Source organism: Sciurus vulgaris (assembly GCF_902686455.1).
Source record: "Sciurus vulgaris genome assembly, chromosome: 1".
NCBI classification, from domain to species: domain Eukaryota; kingdom Metazoa; phylum Chordata; class Mammalia; order Rodentia; family Sciuridae; genus Sciurus; species Sciurus vulgaris.
This window is the reverse complement of record NC_136461.1, coordinates 116211109-116235641: the sequence shown is the minus strand read 5'-3', so window position 1 is coordinate 116235641 and position 24533 is coordinate 116211109. Positions and strand designations below refer to the sequence as shown.

Here is a 24533-nt window from a genome sequence, read left to right as displayed (position 1 = left end):
GAATTCCAGGTGGTGGCCCAGGTTCCAGTGTTCAGGGCAAGGTGGCAGACTCACTTTTGAGTGTGTATGTGTGTGTGTGTGTGTGCGCGCGCACGCGTGCACGGGCTGCACTGGGACTTGAATCCAGGGGTGCACTACCACTGAGCTATCCTCCCCAACCCTTTTTATTTCACTTTTTGAGACAGGGTCTTGCTAAATTGCCAAGTCACTGGGATTGTGGGTGCTCACCCCCCTGCCCAGCTGAAACCCACTTTTTTTTTTTTTGGTACTAGGGATTAAACCCAGGGGCTCTCAACCACTTAGCCACATCCCTAGCCTTTTTTATTTTTTGAGACAATGCCTCCCTAAGTAGATGAGGCTGGCCTCACACTTGGGATCCTCCTGCCTCAGCCTCCTAAACTGCTAGGATTACAGGCATTAGGATTACCACCTCCCCTGGCTCAACCCACTTTTTGCTGTTTTTGTGGTACTGGGGTGAAACCCAGGGCCTCATGCATGCTTGGTAAGTGCTGTAGCACTGAGCCATACCCAATCTTTGAGACCCACTTTGAATTTCTATTGTTTGCCAAGCTGTGTAACCCTAGTCAAGGGACAAAGCCTCTTAGTCACTCGTATGTTATTGCAGTAGTAAGGCTTAAGAGGGCACAGTGCTCAGCACATAGTAAGTTCTCAGTAAATGGAAGTTGGTTTGTTCTAACTACTGTCCCCAAATGCCTGTCCCTCTCATAGTCTTACCATTCCTGGAGTTTTGGGTTGTTTTTGTTTGTTTTTGGTGTGCTTAGAATTGTACTCAGGGATGCTCAACTGTGTGGCCATAAGAAGATCCCCCTTCTCTGGGTCAGGGCACCTGACTCCAAAAGTGAAGTCCTAAGTACATTTCAGCCCCCCTCCCCTCATCTCCTTGTGCAGTGTTTCCTGTACAATCCTGACCTCACCCAGCTTGGGCTCCTTGGGTTTTTTTGTTTGTTTGTTTTTGTTTTTGTTTTTGTTTTTTGATATTGGGGATTGAACCCAGGGACACAACTAATGAACCACATCCCCAGCCTTTTTTATTTATTAATTTTTTTGAGATAAGAGTCTCACTAAGTTGCTGAGGCTGGTTTTGAACTTGTGATCCTCCTGCCTCAGCCTCCCAAACTGCTAGGATTATAGGAGTATGCCACTGTGTCCAGCTAGCCTGGACTCCTCGAACAGCTTTATACACTCTCCCATCTTTAGCCTCTGTCCCCTTACTCTCCTGATGGCTTCAGGGTGCTGTGGTTATGTGCAGCCCCAGCCCCAGCATTGGGTGTGTTTTTACATGAATAAAATTACAGAGTTATAAAGGAAACCAATTATATTGAAACACAGTTATCAAAACATATACGTTTTTGGTATAATAATATATATGCTTCTTTATTAACACATTAGAGACAAGAAAGGTCTAACAACTGTGATCATTTCAAAGTAGTGATGAGTGTATATGATATTTTGAGATATCTTTAACAACTACAGTGCAGTCTGAAAACATCTGTGATTTCTGTCAGTTACAAAGTCACAGGTCATTAATTACTACTGTGGGTTTTTTTGCCCATATACATAAAGAGAATGTTAAATTTTAGGTACAGGTAAGTGAAAATAAAGATGTGGGTTTTTTTCTATCTTGTCCCCTGAAATCCAAAGACCCTAGGCAAGAACCTAGGCAAGAACATCACGGACTGGGAAGAAAAGGAGAAGACCATTACTGATAGAGCTTTTAATTCCCCACGTTATTTAATCCTTGCACCAACCCTGAGAGATACGTTATGGCCCAGTTTGTCTGATGGGATGGATACCTGAGGCCCAGAGAGGTTAAGGTATTTGCTCAAAGTCAATCAGGCCCAACTTAAAGCTCCTGTTGCTCTCTCCCCACAGAGCTCCCTCTCTCAAAGGAGATAAGCCACAGCACAGTTCAGTGGACTCTTTGGCTCAGAATCCCCTCCCCAACCCAGGCCTTGTGCCCTGTGGGGTATAACCAGGAAAACAGAAGGGTGATGGCCCCTTAAAATCACACACACTCAGTTATTTTTATCTCCAGTTTATTTTTTTAGACTAAGAGCAGAGTATGAAAGTCACAGCCAAAGCACTTGAAAAAGGCCCAGGATGGGTGGGGACCACGTAGGATGGGCAGGGCAAGGTCCTGGGATTTGGTTCCTGGCTCAGGGCTGGAAGGGAGGGGCATTGTTGTCTCACGGTCTCCAAAAGTGTCTGTGCGTTGCATAGGTCCTGTCTTCACAGAAGACAAAAGAGGGGCCAGGGGGTCCCCCGGGGTTGGGGGGGCCTAGCCTGGTGGGAAAGGGGTCTGAAGCTGGAAGGGGAAGTCAAGAAAGGTTGGGGTTAAGGAGGGAGAGGGTCTCTGTCTGTACATTATATATAGAGATATAGAGTCTGTACATGCCTGCCTGGCACCCCAATGCCCACCCCTTGCCACCCCTGTCCACTGCCTGCCTCCCCAGGGGTGTCTACTTGTAAACTTGGATTGAATCCAAACCACAATCCTGCAGGTGGGAGCGGGGGAAGAGGACATGCTTATTGCTGTAAACAGGGGAAGGGGGCAGCGGGCGGTGCTACCCCTTGCCCATCTAGTCCCCTCCCCATGTTCTGCCCCCGGGGGAGAGTGATGGGGCGCCTTTTATGTTTTGCTTGTTCTCTCTGGGGCATTTTTGTCTCTCTGGGGGGACAAAAGGGGAGGGCACCAGGGGTCAGGGAAAGGTACCAGGGGGCAGGACGTCCTGAACTGCCCTTTAGGGCCCCCAAGTTTGGTACCAAACATTACCAGAGCCACAAGGCCACTTGGGACCTTTGACTGTCCCTGTGCCTGGTCCACTACAGTGCCCTACCTGGAGGGAGGGGGCAGAGGGAGTGGGCACAATGTATGGTGCAGACCCCACTTCCAGCCATGGGAGGAGGGGTGCAAGCCCCACAGCCAGGCTTCCTCCTTGCTCCTTCATAGCCCTGCCCCATCTCTCCTCACCAAGGCAGGGGACAGAGCTAAGAGGCCAAGAGTGTCATGAGGAAGAAGGCGATGCCCACAGCCAGGGGCAGGTGTTCCCTCTTGGGGCTGGTCCCACTGATGCTCTTCTCAAGCTTGGGCACCTGGCGGTTCTCGCCCTCAAAGTCTTCTGTGGATAGATGAATAGACAGACTGGTGAGGGCTGGGCTGCGTGTCACGGTTGGGCCACGCGGCAGCGGCAGCAAAAGTGGAGCCAGGGACATGACCACCCACGGGGGCAGGAAGGATAAGTGTCCCAGGGAAAAGCATGCAAGAAGAGCAGGCACAGGGGAGGGGGCTGCGATTCCAGCAGTGGCCACCAGAGGGCGCTGCGCAGACTCACCCAGCACGTTGATCTTCACATTGGGGCCCATGGTGAACTGGGGGAGAGTGGGGACCGGCTTCTCCCCGGAGTGCGATGCTGCGGGGTGGGTGCGGTCGGGGAGAGAGGAGGGGAGAGTCAGGGCCAGGACCCCCTCCCCCTGCTACAGCTGGGGAGCAAGCCCCCTTCGCCTGTGCCCTCCGCCCCCACCCCCAGGAAGCCAGGGGAGCCCCAAAGCAGGGGAGCCAAGGGTAGGGGTGAGACTGGGAGCGGTGACACTCACTGGAGGCGCAGCAGACGAACACCTTCATCCTCAGACACTTCCAGTGCAGGTTGTGGGTGGGCGTGGCTGGGGAGGAGACCGAGCCTGAGTGGCTTTTATCCAATTTGTGCCCCAAGCCCTCACGGGGAGACTTTCCTCATTCCCTCCAAACTGTCTTTTGGGCAGCGTCCTTCACTAGCTCCCCTACCCTTTGGACATTGGTAACTGTGGCTCTGCCATCAGCTCTTGATGCCTCTTTGGTCCCACCAGACTCCTGAAGTCCCGACCCAAAATGTCCCTCACAGGAACAGTGACTCTGAAGCCCAAAATTGGGACTGTCAGCAAACCCCTCTCCTAATCTCACAACAATGACTGAGCTGAAGCCCCCAGTCTCACAGCTCATCCCGGGTCTCACTATCAGCTACTCAGCCTCGCGACTGCCGTATGGGCCAATGCAGGGATGACAGATATCCCTGGCTGTCACTCGGACTAACTTTTGGACCCCATCCGCCGGGGCTGTCACTTACAGATGTAGTAGTATTCGTGACCAGCGTGGAACTCGTAGCCCAGCGAGAAGGCGCTGTAGCGCTGGAACTTTTCCGAGAACTTGATGGGGCTATGGGGGGCGTGAGGTCGGTTGCATTCCCAGCGCTTGAAGCCTTGGCTGGCGTTGCAGGTGCGGTAGCCGCTCCGGCTCACCATGTACAGCACATACTGTTCCGCCCCGCCGCCGGGCCCGGGCCCCGCTCCGGGGCCCACCCCTGAGCTGTTGTAGTGAGGGCAGTAAATGTCCAGATAGTCGTTCACGTTCACCTGCACGGTGTAGCCCTCTCGCCGCAGGCTACGGGAAAGTTAGAGGATCAGAGAAAAGAAACCCAAAAGCCAACCCACTTTCCACGACACCGCTCCACAGACCTCCCCCTGAGTCCCTCAACTTTTTTTTTTTTTTTTCCCAAGCCTTAGCCTTGTCTCTGTCCCCAGGGCCCTAAGGCCGCCAGTCCCTTCACTATCCCGTGCCCTCGCCTTCTTGGCCGGTCTTTCTCCTGACGGCCACTAGAGGGTAGCAAAGGCGCAGGGAAGCCCAGCCTGACTCCCAAAGAAAAAAGAGGCGAGGGAGCGGGGCGGAGGGAAGAAGGGAACGTACGCTTCGGTTGCCACAGAAACCGCGCAGGCCCCAGCGACTCCCAGACCCAGGCCGGGTTTCCTCCGTCCATCCCCCCTTATTTACCAGCTGGGAGGAGGGACAGAAGGATGGAAGCGAAGGGTGAAAGTGGGAGGCATCCCTTCCGTGAGAAACACCCGCCATCGCATCTCCCAGCATGCTTCCCTGCTGCTGCCAGTCCAGCCCCGAGGCCAGTCCGACAGGACCTGCCCTCACATAGGCATGCATGGCGGCTTCATGCATATACACGCACAAGTTCTATGGCACAGGTACAAATATGTCCATCGCCTACTCAAAGGCGGCATACACATAGAAAAGCTAAGTTGCATGTGTGCTGAACCCCACACCAGTACTAGTTGACCCCAGCAATCTCAGGGTCTCTCTCTGACATCCCTAGGACAGTATCACTGACCTCTGTACCTTGATTCCCAATTTACCTCCACCCCGGAGGCCATGGACAATTAGGTCCCCAATAACCTGACACAACAGATCAGCGATCTGAGGGATTCAGCACCAAGGCCCCACGTGGCATCATGTCAACCAGTCAAAACTTCTCACTACAGCCCACACCCTTCTTTCTCTATCCTGGGTGCTACTGCCCCCATAACCATGCTCAGCAGAGTAGTGGGCACAGTGCCCAGATACCATGGCTGTGCCTCTCACTTTTTGGATCCTTCTCTGGGACACAGAAGCAGATGCTGGGTCCCTAGTGATCCCTACTTGCCTTTCTAGTCTCCATCAAAGTGCTGGTCTGAACACCCTTGATTGTGGTACTGATGGGAGAAACCTCTAAGTGGAGAGAGGGACATGGAGGAATGGGCAGGGATTTTCTCTGACTTCCTCAGGATAAGAATGCACACTTATTGCAGTGAGAAGGGAGTATGGTGGACACTGGAAGACATGAGGTACCAAGCAAAATGTCAAACTGCTGGGGTCCCTAGTCCCTGGGAACTCCCTGAGGGGAGGGACTGGCTCTCCATGTCACTAGGTACCACCCAGTTCCATAAACGGTAATTAGATTCATTAGGGAAATGAACTTGGAGGTTAGGGCATGAGATGGGGCCTTGAGGGTCCTTCCCCCACCTTATCCTACTCCCTTGGCTTTCCCCGTGCTGCCCCCTCCCCAAGCAACCCCTTCCAAACCTGGCAGTGAGGTAGATAGGTGAGAGAGAGCCTGTGTTTGGGCACCACAGTGAGCATGGGTACAGCCTCCTTGAGTCATCAGGAATGCCACCAGTCCCACTTGGTTCCCATGGGAGTGATGGGTCACTCAGGCCCCTCCCTGGCCCTGGCACTCAGGTGGGCAGGAGTCTCAGCCTGGGGCATTGGGAGCAGGAAAACGGGTTAGACCAGGCCTGGCTCCCAGCTGCCTCCCCAGGCTTGCCTGTCCATCCCAACCCCACAGTCTCCTGTTCCTCCCCTCAGGCTCTGGGGAGGGGGCTCACCAGTGGTAGGGTGCCAGGCGAGGAGCAGTTGCACAGCCACACTAGGGCCTCTGTCCTTGTGCCGCGCCCATGTTTCCAGTCCCATTCTGAAGTAGCCCCTCCCTGTTTCACTACCGAGTTCCTCCTACCACACAACCCATTCCAGTAGGGAGCAAGGCCAGCTCCAGAGATATTCCTACAGGTACCTTGGTTTCCTCAAGAGGGTGGGACCAGGTTACTGGGTGACCACAAGGAAAGAGAAGCCACTTCTTACCTATCCCTGTGCTAGGTGGCAGGATAAACCCTGAAATGTACCCCCAAAGCTGGGTATGTAGGAGAAAAATTGCCGGTGGGATGTCTGTGCCCATTTGGTATCAGGCGGACGAGGGGCGGGGGAGGGGGATCTGCAGCAGAAGGGCTGGCCAGGAGTCCCTAGCGCAACTCCGACAAGACCTGTCTGTTTGACTTGGGCGCTTTAATTGAATGTCATCCTCCTTCGCCCAGACAGTGAAGAGGGAGGTGCCGCCAAGTCCCAGCATAGCTCCGCAGTAACTCCTCCTCCAGGGCCCCACACCCCCATGTTAGGGTGGGTTGGCATTTGGGGACTGTAGTGTCCTGCGCCTTCAAGCAGTTTTCTATCCGCCGCCTTCCACCCTCACGTTGCAATCCTACCTCTCTCAACAGAGAGTGTCCACACCTATCTAGATCGGGTGCCCCCTCGCCCAGTTATTTCAGTTTCTCCCTGCTCGCACCACCCTCGAGGCGCATCTCTCGACCCCCTTACTCCTCCTCGAGGTGCCTGACCCCACTCCGCCCTGAGTGTCTGCAGAGGGGGCTGGGTGGGCAGCGGGGAGAGCCCGGAAGGAGCAAGCTTCTCCCCCCGGGGCAATTAGGGACAGGTAAACAGGGTGTCTAACAAGACTAGGGAGTATGGAAAGGATCCCATGGGGCTCCGAACTTGCTAAATCCCTGTCCCTGGCCTTAGACGCCCGGATGCAGAGTTAAGGGAGTGGAGAAGAGATGTAAGAGACCCGGTTCTTCCCTTTAGCGCGCGCCCCCGAGGCCGCGCGCCGCCCGCTCCAGCAGGCGAGGCCAGACCACGTGTGCGCGGCGTGGGGTCTGCACGCCGGGGTTTGGGGGGTGGTGGTGGTGGTGTGGTGGTGGTGTGGTGGCGGCGGCCGCGGGGGGAATGATCGCGGGGAGGCGCGTGCACGATGACACCACCGCGCCCCTCAGGCACCCTTGGCCTCCACACTCCGCGGGTCCGGGTCTTGTCAGCCTGGTTCTGGGCCTGGGGCTTCCCCAGGCCGCGTCGGGTGGAGGAGAATCAGCATGCCTGACACCCCCGCCCCTCGTCCCTGCGACAGCGGCGGCGGCGGCGGCGGCGGCGGCGAAGGTTTATTGATCTGCAGCGGCGGAGAAGAGCGAGAGACCCGCCGAAAGCGAGACATACCGAGATGGAGTGAGAGACACACACACACACACACACACACACACACACACACACACACGGAAGGGGAGATGAACAGAGACCGGATTCACTGAGAAGGGAAAGGGAGGGAGAAACAGCAGGAGAGGAAACCAGAAACCGAGAGAAGGAAGAACAGAATGAGAACGGAGAGAGACTTGGAAAACGGGAGAGATCCTGAGGCTGATTCAGAGAGGCCACAGATAGTAGAGATGGAGACAGGGAAACGCAAAGGAGAGACTCGGGGACACAGGCAACGGAGAGAAAACAGATAAGACCATCAGGGACGTAGTAGAGCCTCAATAAATATTTGTTAAATGAATGTGTGAATGAAAGGGATCAGCAACAAACATTTCAGAGATAGAGAAAGGTAAGGGGACAGCTACAGAATGATGTTCCTGAGGCTTCTTCAGACAGGGACCAGGACCAACCCCTCTGCTTAGTTCTGCAAAGAAATGAAGCACAAGGCGGGGGGCATATATTTGGCCATCAGCTCTCCCCCCTTCCAAATTCACTTCTGGGGTCAGGGGGCCCCTCAACCTCACATTCTCATGCTTTCCTCCAACAGAGTCCTTCCATCCCTAGTTTCTGGGGCAGGCAGGGAACAGGTCTTTCCTATTCCAGGGGCCTAGACAGAGGGGCTAAATGGGGGCCAGAGAGCTAGGTCGTGGCTGTTGTGCAGGGTACTGCCCCCAGATCTGTCAAAGGAGGCCGCTGCACGTGTCCCACCAGCACCCTCTCACGTGACCCCAGGAGGCGGGGTCGTGAGACCCTCCCACGTGACCCCAAGGGGCAGAGACCCTCCGCACGTGACGGGAGGTGGGAGCCAGGAGCCAGCTCACGTGACTTGGGGGGAGGGGGCGAGGGAGCCTGTGGCTCGGCCGGGCCCCGCCCCCAGCTCCCCGGCCCTCTCCACTCTCGGCTCCGGAGCACGTCGCTCTCACGATTTATGGGGCCGCGGCTGCCGCAGTGAGGGAGCCGGGGAGCCCGGGCGCAGCGGCAACAAAGGCCCGGGAAGCGAGGCGGGGGCGGCAGCAGCCTCCTGGCCGGGTGCATGCCCCCTCCTACCTCTGCCGGTCCAGGCCCGCACGGGAAAAGAGGCTCCCTGAACCCGGCACCCCCACCTCCTTCCGGAGCTTTCACCTGCGCCCAGGTGTATGCGGGGGAGGAGAGTCGGATCAACACCCCCCCACAAGGCCATTCCCGCATCTCTTCGGCTCCGGCTTCCCCTAAGAACGTGGGGGTGCTCGAGGGTGGCGGGGAACCTGCGAACACTCCACTCTCGGCCAGACTCTACCAGAGCGGGGGTCGGACGTGAGTCTGGGGGAGGGGGACGAGCTTGATACAGCAGAGAAGTCAACCCTCAGCGCCCCCCGGAGATCTTGGAGTCCCGCTCCGGGGGGGAGGGGCCGCATCCCCACCCCCGAGGTTTCCATGGGAAGCGAGAGGGGGGCGTCTTGGCTCATCCCCACCCCCAGTCTGACACTCTGGGCGCGAGGAGGGAGAGAGGGGGAGGCGCAGAGCCCCAAACAACAAAGAGCGGAGCGGCAAGCGACAGCCCCTCCCCTGGAAGGTTGGGGGTCGCGGCCGCCAGGCCCTCCCGGTCGTCTCCCCAGGGGTCTCACCATTTGCTCCCTAGTCGCCCTCACGGTGGGGACCCAGAGACCGTGCTGCCGGCACCGCCCGGACAGGTGTGACAGTGACCCCCCACGTCCCCGGGGATCCCCCCTACCAACACAGACACACACTGAGGCGGCCAAGGGTGATACACACGGCGGCTCCGCGGGGAGGAGAAGACAAGGGCAGCAAGGACTGAGCAGAATGAGGACCCGGCCCCGCAGCCGGCACCCGGCCGCCGCGCCACACACCCCGGGAAACCACACGGCGGCCCCGACACTCGTCCAGACCGCGGCGGCGCCAACAGCCACCCCAACCCAGACGATGCCGGCCACGCGGACTCCGACCGCAGCCCCCTCCCCAGTCCGCCGCCCGTTCCCACCCCCAGACGATCGCCGACGCAGACACACAAATCACACACAGACACACACGCACACTGACAGCCGCGCACGCCCGCTCACACTTGGTGCCATACGCCGTCCACAGCCCGGGTGTGTGTGTGTTGCGTGTGTGACTCGCCGACATCTCCCTACCTTCTTCCCTCTCACCGGTACCCCACGTTCCTGTCCTAACCAAGCAGCACTCCCCAACTCGGCGACCCAGTCCCAGTACACCCCAGCGGGGTTTATCCACACAAGCCGGGCAACCCATTCCCCTTTGGTCTGGGAAGGCGCTGGTCGTGCTCCCTGCCTCAGCTCTGCACCCCACTTTTAAAAGCAAGAGTCCTAGACAGAACCCCTTGAAACCCTCATGGCCAAAAACAGGTCATCCCTGGGCCCCTAAATGCGGCGGCCTATCCCTAGCATACCAGTACCCCCAGATGCCAGTCCAACCAAAGGGAGTGAAGATGGGGAGGTATGGGGCAGGGGTACACTATTCCAGAGGTGGGTGTGGAGAGAGGCCAACATGGGGTGGGGGCTCCCAGCAGACTCCTCCGTACGGCCTGAGCGCTCCTTACTATACACCAACAGCCTCTCAGACAGCCCCCCCCCGAGTTTCATAGACGCCCACAGAGTGCATTCCCCTCTCCTTCGCGTCCCAGCCCCCAGCTGATCTCCCAGGACTCCCACCCCGTGTTCCCCCAGGACTTCCTGGGCCCACCAACTCCCCCCCTCACTGACACGGGACGCGCGGGTTCCCTGGGCCCCCAACTCACTGCTGGTTGGAGCTGTTCCAGTACACCGCATGCCGGTTTCCCAGCGCCCCCCCGGGCCCCTGGGCCAGCAGCGGCAGCAGCGGCACGGGCACGAGCAGCAGCAGCAGCAGCAGCGGAGCCGCCGCCATCCCCGGAGCCGCCGCCGCCGCCGCCCCCCGACTGAGCCCCGCGCTCCCGGCTTCTCAGCTTCCCAGCTCCCTGCTGCCGCCGCCGCCGGCCCCCAGCTTTAGGCCACGCCCACAGCGCTACCCTCCGCCCTCTGGGCGCGCCCCGTAGCCCCGCCCCTGGCGCGCTCCCGCCAGGCCCCGCCCCGCTTGAGCCGGGAGCGTGCGGCGCGTGGGAAGCGGTGACTGGGGGCGGGGTGGGGGGCCTGGTCGTCCTAACTCTTCGGAACGACCAGCGCACACTTAGGTTGTTTTGCTCCCTCTAGGTTGGAATTCACAAGAGAAGGATTTGGGATTGTGGGCCCATTCATTTCTGGGTTAGAGAGAAGGAGTCTCGAGAAGAAGCTGGGGGTCCGGTTCTGAATAATTAGGACTAGACTTCCTTCCTGTCTGAAGAATTGGGCCCTCTGCTCCCTCCATGCCACTCTTCCTTGTGCATGAGTCAGGTGTGCACAGAAGAGTGATAGAGAAGCCCTCAGCTGACACCAAGGGCCTGACAGCACGTGACCTGAAGCCCCCAGAAGAGCATGAGGCTTGTTTTCCTTGGAGGTGGAGTGGAACTGAGCCCCCAAGAATGTCAGTACTGGATACAAGAAGGGTCTCTGCAGTTGAGAGCCCAAGGCATAGGGGTGGATCAGGGCAAGAGCCAGGTGAAACCAAGCAGGCTTTCCTGGACATGTACAAAGGGCTCCTCACTTGCTCGAAGGCAGGCTCCCTCCAGGTGGGCCATTGGTGTCCCCAGGCATTCCCACTTCTACTCACAAAGATGCTAATTCTGAGGGCAGAAAGTAGATCACCTTGTATTTCAGCTCTCACCACAGCCATTGTCCTCACAGGGACACCCAAGCACACACATCTCACAAACACCCAGAGGCAAAAACCATAGAAACACAGACACCTGATATACAGACATACAGACACACATAGGTATATTTAGTACCAGACAACTAGAGTTCTGAAGAAACAGGTCTGTAGATACACAGAGACAAGCACACACCCAGACTCATACATGCACACAAATGACACACACACAAACCCACATTCACCCTCTGACACTCACACTTTTTTCCCCAGGAAGTAGGAATTCGGGGGAAGGATCCAGAATGTAGATCTTTAAGTTGTCTGTCTTTATCACTTTTCTTTTGGAGAGGATCAGCCTACGAGTGACTGGGCAGAACCAGGTTAAGTTGGGTTCCCAAGATCCACTCCTCCCACCTGTGGCCAGGGAGGCAGGCATGATGCTATTTTGCTTTTGTGCTTTAGGAGAGAGGATACACAGGCACCTTCCATCTGCTTATCCTTGCCAGGACAGGGTCCTGACCCCAAGGCAGTCTCAGGTGCTGGGTTTGGGGGAGGGGAAATACCATCCAGAATAGGTTGTATGACCGCTACCAGGCAAGAACAACCTCTATCCTCTCTAGGTTTCTCTCTACCCCAGGAGATCTCTCTTCTTAGGAGCCAGAAAATAAATTAGGCCCCTTGGGATGGGAGTGGGGGACTTTGCAAACAGCTCTCCCTGCCCCCAGACTCCTCATCCCTGGGAGACTTGTTTTACCCAAATGATGCTAACCTGCCTACTCCAGGGGCCACAAATCCCAGTCCCTATCCATATGCCCCGCTCCACAAAGGTAGGCTTCTCTGTGTTGGGCCCACAGTTGGCAGAGAGGCTGTCCATATTCACAGTGAGTGGGAGCTTGCTGCTTTGTCCAGGACTTTAGATTCCATTTTTGAAATCTTAAATCCCTGCTTATAGAATTTGGGTCCTGCTTAAAGATTTGGACCCTTTTCTGTAAGGCCCAGATACTCTTCTTTAGAATCTAGTACACCCACATCTTCCTTCCAATAATAACTGAACCCTTCCCCTTGAATCTGGAACCCTCTGTGTAGGATTTAAGTCACTTTCTTTATGGGGTTCAAACCTGGGTTTTGAGTTGAGGTATTCTCTGTGGACCTACTCCTGTGTCCATGGGATCTGATGCTTTGACTATCTAGGCCTCTGTTCACAGGGCTGCTGACTTATTTGGACCTTTATGTGGATTAGAAAAAGCACCCCTCTATGCAGACTCAGTCCCGAGGGTGCATCTCTTGGCAATCAGTCCCTTTGTGCAAAAAAGAAAGGTGTTGCTTCCTTCAGTGGGAGGTGGCCCTATGTTTCTCCCTATCTTAGTGAGGGAGCTTGGGCTGATGTCAGCTTCCTCTTGCCCCTTGTGTGGCTCCTTTGTGCTATGTACAAACTGTACAACTGTGTGTGGAAGTTCTGTCTACAGAATATGCACCTCCAACTATAATGCCTAGGCCTGTCTATAGGCCTCTACTGATGGAGTCTGGATTTTTCTAAGGAACAGTTCCCTGTGTATATGATCTGGGCCACTGCCACTGCTTGGGACCTGATCTGAAGGTCCAGGCCTCTCTCTGTGGCATTTGAGTCATGGAAGGATCCAGACCCCTATCCGTGAGGTCTAGGCTTTGGTTTATGTCTGTGATTCAAATCATTCCTGACTATGACCCACAGTAGAATGCATATTTGATTTGCAACCCAGTGTGTACTTGTTTGTGCACACACACACACACCCTAAATAACTTGTAACTGAAACAGTAAGTTTTATGAATCAATACTTAACCTTAATATAGAGGATTCTCTCTTATTTTCTTCTGCTCTATTCTTTTTTTTTTTTTTTTTTTTTTCGTAGCAGGGATTAAACCCAGGGGTGCTTGACCCAGTCCTTTTTATTTTTCATTTTGAGACAGGGTCTTTTTAAGTTGCTGAGGCTGGCTTTGAACTTGTGATTCTCCTGCCTCAGCCACTCAAGTTGCTAGGATCATGCACTACTGCATCTGGCTTCTGTATTCTTGAAATGAAAAAAATAATAAAGTGAAAAGCTGATAGACACTCATAAAATTAATTTTTTGATTGCACCTCCCCCAGTGGGTTGCAGCCTATCATATAAAACACTGGTGCATAAGACCCAGCTGATCTCTCTGTGAGATGAGGGCCTCTCTCAAGGCTGGGGTTGTCTCTATAAGACTAGTTCTCTCTCTAGGGCCTCTGGCCTCTTTTCTTCTCACCTACAGGCTCTGCCTTCATTTCCCTTCATCCCTGGAGCTTGCCAGAACACTACTGGCTGCCATGATGTCTCCAGGAACACAGAGCCCAGACCCCCTGGGAGCTCTCTGACAGGGCGCTTCACTCCCCACCATCCCCAAGACACAAGGAAGCAGGGAGCTGAGCAGGTCTCGGGCAGAGGGAGATCTCAATCTGTGTGGCCCAAGGCGGCTCCTGGGACAGCGGGTGGCAACCACAGAGCTGAGCTGTGTTCAATAAATCATGGATGCTAGGGCCTGGGGGAGGGGGAGGTCGGGAGGGAAGAGGGGTATGGATAAATAATTCATTAAACAAATAAACAAGGAGCCTGTGAGATGGAAGATCGGGCACGCATGTGAGCAGAAGCAGCCGCCAGTTCCAGGCATGAAATATTCACAGGTTATGTACCTTGCACAGGGTCCATGTGTGTGCCCTGGGACTGGGACTAGGACTGGGACTAGGATGGCAGGCTGTTGGTGCCATCCTAACATGGAAACCTGGGTGCCAACAGAGAGGATGATACATGTGTCTCCTGATTTCCGAGTGGGTGTTAGCATGCCTCTGTGATGTGCTACCCTCCTTGAGCTGACATGGTACCACACACATGACTGACAGCAGGGGAACACAGTGCAACATGGCCCAAGACATAGGAAATTAGGATGCAAGGTTTGACTGGTCAGGTCAGGGTGCAATGACCTTGAATTCTAGTCATGCCCTGATTCCTTCAAGGAGTTCAGCAAGCCAAAAGGCCTGAAGCAGGGTGGCACTTCTGGGTGCTGCATTAGAGGACTGTGTGAGTCTTCTAACATACCTTGAAAAAAGCTTGGTGGGAGGCAGCATGGCTTCACAGAAGCGTGGGCTTGGGCGTGAATGCTAGTTCTACCCCTCTCTGGCCCTGCTGATCATTAATTTCTCTGGGACTACTTTCTCATCCATTCAATGGGGATAATAGCATTTCATCTATTTGAGGAGTGGTTGTTAGGAGGGTTAAGATCCACAATATCTGACAAGCACTGAACACAGTGTTTAGAGCCCAAAAAGGGTTTGATTAGCGGAAGTGTTTTCTTCATTCTTTTTCTAGTGATGGAACCCAGGGCTTCCTGCATGCTAGGCAAGTGCTCTACCACTGAGCTATACCATCATCCTTATTGAGAGTTATCTCCTGGGGCTGGGGCTGTAGCTCAGTGGCAGAGCACTTTACTAGCATCTGTAAGGCACTGGGTTTGATCTTAGCACCACATAGAAATAAATAAATAAAACAAAGGCATGCTGTCCATCTACAGCAAAAAATAAAAAAATAAAAAAAATAATAAAAAGTTAGATCCTAAGGCTGGGGATGTAGCTCAGTGGTAGAGCACTTGCCTCACATGTGCAGGGCCTTGAGTTCAATCCCCCATACCACACCCACAAAGTTAAGTCCTGCCTGGTATGGTGGCACACCTGTAATCCCAGCAAATTGGGAAGCTGAAGTAGGAGGATCACAAGTTCAAGTCAGCCTCAGCAACTTAGTAAGACCCTGTCTCAAAATAAAAAATGAAAAGGACTGGGGGTGTAGCTCAGTGGTAGAGTGCTCCTGGGTTCAAGCCCAGCACCCTCTTCCAAAAAGAGTTATATCCTAGCTCTGCCCACTTATACCAGTCACAGACAGACTCTCTTTCCCATTTGTTCCTCCTCATTTCCAAATTTCTCTAACAGCTACCACAGGGAGAAAGGTGACTTAATGCTTGGGGAGTAGAAGAAGATTATATGAACTGAGGGGAGAAGGAAGTTACTATAAAAAATGAAGACCCCTCCTTGACAGTGAGGAAGAAGGAATCCTTTACCTTCTTTTTAGAACCCAGAGCCTCTTCCTTACCTCTAAAACTCTCCCTAGATCCAAGATTTCACCAAGGTTTCACTTTCTAGAAAGCGACTGTTAAGGAGAAAGAGGGAAATGGAATAGAGGTCTTTGGGCAGAACCAAAACCCATCCCAGCTAGTCTTCAATGCCAGAGCTCCAGCCCCCTCCTTCTGCCTTACCATCAAGGGCTTCCCCAGCAAAGATGACTGTGTCTGGGCAAAGCCCAGAAAAGTGGCATCCCAGAGTGGGTGGGGAGAATCCAGGTTGCAGAGAGCCTTGGAGGGCTGGGGTGGAGTATCTGGAATCTTCCCAATAGGCCCTAGCATTCCCCAGCCCTCTCGTGTCCCCTGGAAAGGATCCGTTCACTGCAGGAGAGAGCCAGCAGGCAGGTCTGAGCGGGCCTGCTCCTCCGCAGACAGAACAGGCTGGGGGAGGGGGCCTGGGATCTTGGTGGGGATTGGTATCTGTAACCCTCATCTCTCCTCTGGGGAATCGAGGGCAGAGGGGTCTATGACCCAGACACACCACACTGCAGCCTGGAGTTCAGTCTTTTGCCTCTCTTGGCCTGACTACAGCCACTGGGGAGCCAGGAGTCTGGGTCCCCAGGTGTGAAGATCTATCTGCCCACCCCTTCCCAAGAAGCCAACATCAGTTCTCCACTTCCCCTCCCCTGGGCTGGGCAGGTTCAGGCCAATCTGCACAAGAGCTTCACAGCAAACATTGATCTGTAACAAAACCACAATATGTGTTCAGAAGAAGGGATTCCAGACATAGAGAAATCCAGGAAAGGTACATACACACTCACAAACATACATGCAGATGCAAAACATACAGCTCTGCAAAAGTAGACACCAACAGTCCTGAAAACACATGTAAACATGGACTCACACTGTGTCAACTTCACAAATATTATTATTAGCTGCACACATCTCCCTGCCATAACTTAATCCTTCAAAATCAAAGCCATCTCTGATGACCCATTTCCCCTGTGTTCCTCTAGTATTTGTATGTGGCTCTATATGAGTAATTGTACTTTGCATTGTAAGTATTCAGTGGCCAGTTTGTCTCTTAAGATTACTTAAGGGAAGGGATCTTGTCTCAAGCAAGTGTGTATCTCCAACATCTAGCATGCAACCTGGTATTTCATTAGTAGGTGAGGTGCTTACTAACTAATTGTGAGTCAATGAACAAAAGAATAAGTGGATTTGGAGAATGGACACTCATTCCTAGAATCCCTCAGAAACCCATAGAGTATAACCAGTGGGTGGTATCCATGCCTCTGGCCTTGCCTTCTGGTTTCCAGGTGCCTGACCTCACTGTTTCTCAGCTTCCACAAAGGTCCTCATTTCCCCCTTTTCCCCTCAGTGTGAAACTATGAATTTGAGTCCCACCTGAGGGCTGGTAGGCAAGGTAAGGGTTAATAACACCTCATTAGTGTTTAATTGGAGGAAGGAAGCTGCTGTGGCATCAGACAGGTGGGCAGGCCTGCCCCTTGCTGGAACCAGGCATCCCTAGCTTCAGCACCCCACCAGGCCTGTTGGTGATTTGGCCCTGGAGACCCTCAACCCAGCTGGGGCACCTTCCCCCACCACTTGCTTTGCCAATTTAGTCTCCAGGCAGTACAGACCAACACTCCCCATCTGTCACCAAACATCCAGAGGGAGAGGCAGCCTCCTTATCCTTTCTCCTTTAGCTATGCTTCGCCCCCTCCCACCTCTAGGAGACATTGGAGAGTGGGAGGAGGGGTGGGGCATGGAGTGAGACAACAGAGGAATAGATTAGAGAGCTACCAAGGGATAGATTCCAGATACAGACAAGCCGACAGGGCTGGGGATGTGGAGATGTCTGCCCAATTTGACCTTAAATGAAGAGAATGCAAATTAGATGCAGACGATATGCAGATGAACACAAGGATCTGGGAATTGACATTCCGGGTGGCAGCGGCTCTGCACCCAGAACCCCATCGCTGCCACCAGTAACCCTCTCCTAACCTTTCTGGGTTTAAGTGGCTGACCATTACTTAGAGAAAAAGGGTCTCTAAAGATAAGTGATTGGTTAGGTCAGGGCTGCAGGACCTGGGAAGCTGAGCTCCACCCCAGCTTCCTGGCCCTAACCCAACCACCCACCTAAGCTGAGGAAGCAGCTGGGGCAACCACCACTCTCCAGGTTATGCGCTCGGACGCACCGTCGGTTGCTATGGGGACCCCCTCTTCACTTCCAGGCCTGAACCAATGGGCACTAGTGCTGATGACCTCATGCCCCAGGCCCGGGGATCTATTGGCTATTTGGAATACCAAGCGCACCCTTTTCAACTGCGTCACAGCTGGGGATCCCCCGACGACCCCAGCTAGCCAGGCTGACTGAAAGAAGGGAGGGCCACGAACTTACAATGTGCTGAATGCACTAATGAGCAAAGAAGGAAATAATGAAAGGGAAGTAGGAGAGGATTACAGAAGAAGAAGAGGGTTACTTTTGAGGGGGAAAGGGCGATTTGTAACCTTAGAAAGTGTGAAGCAGGATCCGGGTCGCAGACACTTGGGCTCTTGGCTTTCAGGCCAAGGGAAATAGGGCGAGGTAAGGATAAGTGGAGTTTTTGAGTCTTGTTTGGAGACTAGGGCAGGCCCAGCAATTTGAGGGCCCCACCCTCAGCTAATGCCGTTGAGTTTAGGGGAGATCGGTGACGCCCCAAAACTTGCAGGCCTGCCTAGACTCCTGGAACCGCGCCCTGGAACACGCCTCGAGGATTTCTCGTGGGCAGGGCTGGGTGCCCAGCGCCTTCAGCCAGTCTCGGCCTCATGAGCCGACTCGGCCCTAGTTCTCTGCTGGGGAGGGCCCCGGTCCTGAAACAATCATCTACGCAGGGTCCGGTCAGTGAGGAAGGCGACTGTAAGGAGTGCCGGCTTGGCCTGAGCGCCTGCGGCCAGGTGGGCTGAGTTTGAGAGCCCCTAACACAGCTCCTGCGGTCACCGAGGTATCCGCCCTCGCACCTGCAGGGAGCTGGGCGGCCGGCGAGGGCGTGTGTCTGTGTCAAGTGTGCGCGTCTGACTTGAGTGAGGGCGTGTGTCTGAGTGCAGGGAAAGACGACTGGGCCTGGAGTCTCTTTCGCACATGCGTTCTTATCAGTGGCGGATCCGCGCGCCAGCCGGATCCGGAGCGAGCGCGCGCATCTCTGTCCGCGAAGAGCGGGTGTCTGGGGCCGCAGGGAGCAGGGTGAGACCCTGGAAGTTCGGAATCCTGGGCATGGGCTGCTACTCAGTCGTCCCCGGCCAGCCCGGGCTGATTTCTCTGGTGAGGGAAGGAGGCACCAGTGCAGTCGGTTTCCATGGCAACATACTGACACCTTCATGGATGACTGTAAAGACGGAACTCGAACCCAGAACTAGAAGACTCGGCCATAGCTCCTTCAGCTTAGCTCCACCCTCTCCTCCGCGCCTCAGTCCGCGCTAGAAATCAAGGTTTGGGGTGAGGGCCCTAACACAAAACTATGCAGGGACACGCACCTACAGACACAGCGTTTTCTGAAAGTGGCCTGGAATGCGGGGAGGCTGCCCTCCATCCCGGACTGAGCCAGAGCCACGGAATTAACATGACTGGCGACTGCCGAAGTCGGATGCTTGGCGGTGGGAGACAGAGGGCCCCGCCCCTTTCAAGAGAGGGACCGAGGTCTGACCTAGGTGCGCTAGACGGTGGGGGAAAGGTTTGCAATCTCAGCATCTCAGTGTTGGTGGGTCCCTGGACCCCCGGCACCCTCCCCGCTCCCTCCTCCCCAATGTTCACACGCTGCCTCTCGCTGCCGCAGCCCAGCCGAGCTAATCAGCACAACATCCACCTATCGATCGCTGGCTTGGTGCCAGGCGGGCCGGCACCTTGCCAGAGGAGGCTGCGGGGCACTGGGGCGGGTACAGCACAGCTGCAGGGGAAAGGGTACCCCTTCCCCTGGCTCCACCCATATCACCGTTCAGAAAGAGGGACCCGGCTGGGCTTCGGGGGTTCACAGCTTCGCCTTCCAGAGGTGGGAAGAGAGCAAAGGGGGCCCTCCCTCCTCAGCCCCACCCCCTCCTCCTTATAAAAGCGAAGAACAAAGAGGCCGCTGGGGAAGGAGGCTTTGATCTGACCCCACCTTCCCAGTTCTAGGCCAGGCACCGCCCAGAGTGCCCTTGGGGAGGGGGAGGGACGCCCAGCTCTCAGGGACCCAGGCGTTCTGAAACCCAGGTGGTGCTGTCTTTCTACTGCCCCTTGCTTTTGCCCTAGCACCCTGCTAGGTGCTGCCAGCGCTTGGGGAGTGCCTCAAGCCGGTGGGCTGTCAGAAGCATCTGCCCCCTCAGCACAGGAAGCGAGCTAGGGAGGTAGAAGAGGGTGCCAAGCTCCACAGCTGCTGCTGGCACCCACCCCACACTGCCCAGAAGGGTGCCCACTGAGGCCTGGCATAGATGGCCTGGGCACAGCTGGCATGGAGGTCAGGCCAAGTCAAGCTGAGAGTACATGCTGCAGGGAGTCCTCGTGTCAGGGAAGGAGCCAGAGGGCAGTAGGTTAGGAAGGGCAACAGAAAGATGGGTGCTTTATTGAAGGCTTGGTCCAGACACTTTATAAAAATACAAACTGGCATGAAATTCAACCTCATGACAAGTCCGTCTTCACAGAAGACAAGTGAGTGACCCCCTGGGGAGGGCAAGATGCTGCCCCAGGAAAGAAGCCTAAAGGGCACAAAAAGCAGGGCTTCTCCTTTGCTCTGGGCCAGCAATCCACCTGTCCCCAAGTCTTCTGCCTTGGCCCCTAGTAGCTCAAGGATTCCATCCCACCAAATTCCAATCTTCTTGGGGGAGGGGATAAGATCATCAAAGCCACTGACAAAGCCTCTGTTTATCCTGGTTCTCCTCTGGGGTGCCAAGGGCTGTCTGCAGCTCCCTTGAAGAAGCTCTTCTTCAGCTTGTGATGAGGGGGCAAGGCTCCCATAGGGGTCACCTCAGACCCTCTAACTTTCCCAATCAATGTCTGTCTGGCTTGGCATCCCCAGCGCAGGTGGCAGGGACCCCTTCCCCAAGAGGGTCTTGGGAAGGCTCTGGCTCCATGGGGTGGCAGGGAAGGTCTGCTTGGCTCACAGAACTCGAAGGAGACGCAATATGGGGAGCAGCAGCAGCAGCAAGAGACAGAGGGGGCTGGGAGCATGTCCCCCTCGCCACCCTGAAGTGCCACTCTCTCCAGGGCTCCCAACAGGATGGGCTGACTCAGACCCTGTAAGGAGGAGGGGGTGGCACTGATGGGTCCTCCCACTTCTTAAGCAGCCCTCCTTTCTGACCTTTCCATTAGCTGTTCACTAGAGTCTTCCAAACCAGTTGGTGCCCTCCCATGATCTACTACCTCATCCTTTCTATCCCCAACTTCCAAGTCTCCCCCAAATAAAGACAACCAATAGTCTCCCCACCTTTCAAGTCTCCTCCACTAAAGACAGCCTGTCCAGTTAAGGTCTTGAAGGACTTTGCCCAGGAGACCCCATTCCCTCAGCTCAGCTTAAAGAGGGGTGCAGCAGAAGCTCCCACATGGCTAAATGGGGGAGAAAAGGTCACAACTTGAAGCTGGACCTGGACCCCTTAGAGCCTGATACTCCTAGATTCTCCCCCCTCCTTCCCACCTTCTCAGGAGCCTGAAGGGTTGCTCCCCACTGCCCCACCCACTTACTGCTCTCCTTGCAGCAGACAGACACCTGGAGCCTCAAGCACTGGCCGGGACTCTCCGGAGTCGGCACCGCTGGTAGGAAATCGGGAGGAAGAAGTTAGCGCAGGGAATGGCCCCTTCCTATGCCTTAGACTGTTTTAGACCCTTCCAGCTTCTCCTCTCTCTAGTCCCTGGAAAGCTTTTCCTTATTTTGGTGCCAAACTCAGGTAGTACCCCATCCACACCTCTCTGCATTTCCCTAGCCCCAGCTTCCTTCCAGCCAGCTACACACTTTACCTGTCCACTACTCAATCTTGGGTAGCGGGACTTTCCCTGGACCATAGCAAAGGCAGGGAACCCTATTCCTCACTCACTTTACCTGTCCCCTACTCAGTCTTGGGTAGCAGAACTTCCACTGGACCATAGCAAAGGTAGCCCTATTCCTCTCCCCACCTTTCCCAACAGGTGTGCAGTGTGTCCTTCATCACTCACAGATGTAGTAGTAAGTCTCTCCAGGCAGGAACTCGAAGCCCAGGGAGAAAGGTGTGAAGCGCTGAATCTTCTCTGAGAACCGAACAGGGCCAAAGGGAGCGAAGGGCAGGGAACACTTCCAGCGCTGGAAGGCGTTTGCTCCTTCTGCCCGGCAGGCCTTATAGCCAGGCCAGTCCACCATGTATAAAGCAAAGGTCTCAGGGCCCTCAGGGGGCCCTGGGCTTTCATAGTGTGGGCAGAAGATGTCTAGGTAATCGTTGAGACCCAGCTCCACCACAGCGTCTCCTCGAAGCAGCCTGTGGGCACAAGGTAGCATGGGCTGAGAAGTGATGGCACAGCACAACTAGGGTGTGAAGGTCAGGGATGCACCTCCTCAAAGTTCCCTGCCAGCCCCTCTCCCACCCACCAGAGATGGAGAGCTTGGGAAGGCCTGAGTGCCCCAGAATGAAAAATCTCACCAGAGTGCAAGGATCAGGTGGGCTGATCAATCCACAGGTTCACAGAGGTTAAGGGACCACAGGGTCCCTGGAATATGGCTTCTTTATACGGGAGGAAACCAGCCACTAGCCCTACCTTTCAGGTTGGAGCTGCTACCTACCTCTCTAGCCCTGATGCCCACGCAGCCTGGCTCCACACCTGTGCTTGGTAAGTGTTAGGTGGATGGATTCTGTGAAGATGCTGAGGTGGGGTGGTGGGGGGGCTAGGGAACCAGGTATGACACATAGAGCAGGTACAGAAAGCGATGAAGGTGGGGAATGCAAGAATCCTTAATCCCTTTAGACCTCAACTGGAGAGTAAAAGGAATATGAGAAGAAAAGAATGAGGTGTGGGTATTAGGTGGCTCCATTTTTTGGGGGGCCAGGGCAAGTAGGTGCCTGGCATGTAAAGAAGCCCCCTCCACACACTACCCAATCTTCAGCCTTCTCTGGATCCCCTTCCTCACCCTTTAGGAGCTGCCCGAAGGAGCTAATACAGGTAGGAAGGCTGGACAGGCTACTCTCCAACAGAACCAAATACTGAATGAGCCACTACCCTGACCCCTACACACACACAACACACACACAGTGAAACTTGATTTATGAAAGGCCTCCAAGAGTCCCTCAATGGGTGGTCCAAAGACCACCTGCATCAAGAGGTCTAATTAGAAAGGAAGATTCCTGCCAAGAGCAGTGGCCCAGGCCTGTAATCCCATTGACTCAGGAGGCTGAGGCATGAGGATGACAAGTGAGGCCAGCCTTGGCAATTTAGCAAGACTCTGTCTTGAAATAAAAATTTACAAAAGTGCTGGGGGTGTAACTCAGTTGTACAGCACCCCTGGATTCACTCTCCAGTACAGTGATATAGGCATATTCCTGGGCTCAAAAGAGACTTACTACACATAAGCGGAGCAAGGACAGGGTCTTTGCATGTTTTGTTCTATCTCAACCCCAGTGCCTAAAAAGGTGCCCGGCACAAGGACAGTTCAGTGAAATTCGTGGATTGCATAAATGAGCCTGAAACCTCAGGGTTGGGGCTAGAACATAAAATTTTAACAGGTCCTCAAGTGGTTCAGAGGTTCTGTTCTGGAACAGAGAATTCAGTTGGAGGACAATAGCTTTTATCACTGTTACTAGTATTGTAGTGACTTTACCCCTGCCCTTTCTTGGATCTGAGCACTCCCAGAGCACAGGGTCTTAGTCTTCTCATTGAGCTAATTCCCAGCGACCTAGCACAGGTCCAGGCACACAGTATGTGCTTATTAAATGTTAGTGAATAAACAGTCACAGATTGTCTGAAGTAGAAAATCAGAAAGGAAAACAGATGGGGAAGGCAGAGAGGCAGGGAGAATTGGGGAGGAGGGTGGAAACAGCAAAAAATACTGAGGTTCAAAGAAAGACAGCTTAGGAGAGAGAAAGAATCGTTTGTATATGAACAGCTTGCACCATTTTTTCACATGCATGACCTCAGTTACTCTGCCTGACTTCCCAGGATGCTAGGTATTATTAGCCCATTTTGCAGGTGACATAACTGAGGTTAGGGAGGTCAAACAACCTGCCCAAAGGTGATTAAGCTAGTAGGGCAGGGTCGAGACCGGACAGAAATAGAAGGACCAGATGAAAGGAGAGATACTGAATGAGATCAGGAGCCAGAGAGCCAGAGGAGGCTCAGCAAGCTGGAGAGTAACCTACACTCTTTCACAAGAGTAAAGCCCCCTCCCTCATTCTCAGTCGGTCCACCCTAACTCAGGCTGGCCAGAGGCTGGGGATTGCAAGAGAAGAGAGGGGGGCGGGGCCCGGAATGCAGGTCGAGGCCCCCCAGCTCCACGCTCCCAGACTCCACTGACCTCGGCCAGGGCTGGGGTCCTCCGCCCGCCCCCCAACATGTGCGGGAGGGGGGAGACCCGGGGCGCGCCTCGCCCCTCCCCCTTTCCCCCTCCCCCGCCGGCTCAAACAAAGGAGCCCCGGCGCGCCGCCGGGCTTAGGCGGCGCCGCGCAAAGAGCGAGTGGAGGGCGCGCGCATAGCCCGGGAGCGCGCAGGCCCGACTAGGCGCTCGCCTGGTTCGGCCCGGCTACCTGGGGTTACTGGAGTTCCAGTAGATGGGGTGGCGGAGGCTGGAGCCCCCCGGCAGAGGGGAACTGAGGAGCGCGGCCCAGAGGACAGTCCGCAGCAGGGGCAGCAGCCGCATCGCCCCCAGGGTCCGGTCTGGTCTGGTCCGGCGGGTCCCGGCCCGCTTCGCAGTCTGAGCGAGAAAGGTACAAAGTGGAGGGGGGGGGGGGGGTAGAAAGGGGGGGTGGTGCGGAGACTCCGGGCCACGCCCCTGATAACTTTCCACCAATGAAAACCTGTCTCCGCCTCTACATCCGAGCCAACTCTTGTTAACCCTTTGTGCACCGTATCCCGCGC

General features: G+C 54.9%; 1 protein-coding gene across 4 annotated transcripts; it reads right to left on the bottom strand.

Moving 5' to 3' along the window:
* Positions 1-1527: 1527 nt before the first annotated feature.
* On the bottom strand, positions 1528-24381 carry LOC306666487 (ephrin-A3). 4 transcript variants are annotated; one of them, XM_079148623.1, is made up of 5 exons: positions 24203-24381; positions 4122-4435; positions 3616-3681; positions 3354-3431; positions 1531-3140 (listed from the first exon to the last, which is right to left on the bottom strand). In XM_079148623.1, the coding sequence occupies exons 1-5, from the start codon at positions 24313-24315 to the stop codon at positions 3010-3012; spliced, it is 702 nt and encodes a 233-aa protein (XP_079004749.1). In that variant the 5' UTR covers positions 24316-24381; the 3' UTR covers positions 1531-3009. The 4 variants fall into 4 exon arrangements, with proteins under 4 accessions (XP_079004747.1, XP_079004749.1, XP_079004746.1 ...); XM_079148620.1 differs by lacking the exon at positions 24203-24381 and adding an exon at positions 10422-10639 and having other exon boundaries at positions 1536-3140; XM_079148621.1 differs by lacking the exons at positions 3354-3431; positions 24203-24381 and adding an exon at positions 10422-10642 and having other exon boundaries at positions 1528-3140.
* Positions 24382-24533: the final 152 nt, after the last annotated feature.

Coding starts and splice junctions, on each gene's coding strand:
- LOC306666487 (XM_079148620.1), bottom strand. CDS start 10,549: ATGGCGGCGGCTCCGCTGCTGCTGCTGCTGCTGCTCGTGCCCGTGCCG. Junction 3,432..3,615: donor GTTCGTCTGCTGCGCCTCCA/GTGAGTGTCACC, acceptor CCCACCCCGCAG/CATCGCACTCCGGGGAGAAG. Junction 3,141..3,353: donor TGTGAAGATCAACGTGCTGG/GTGAGTCTGCGC, acceptor ATCTATCCACAG/AAGACTTTGAGGGCGAGAAC.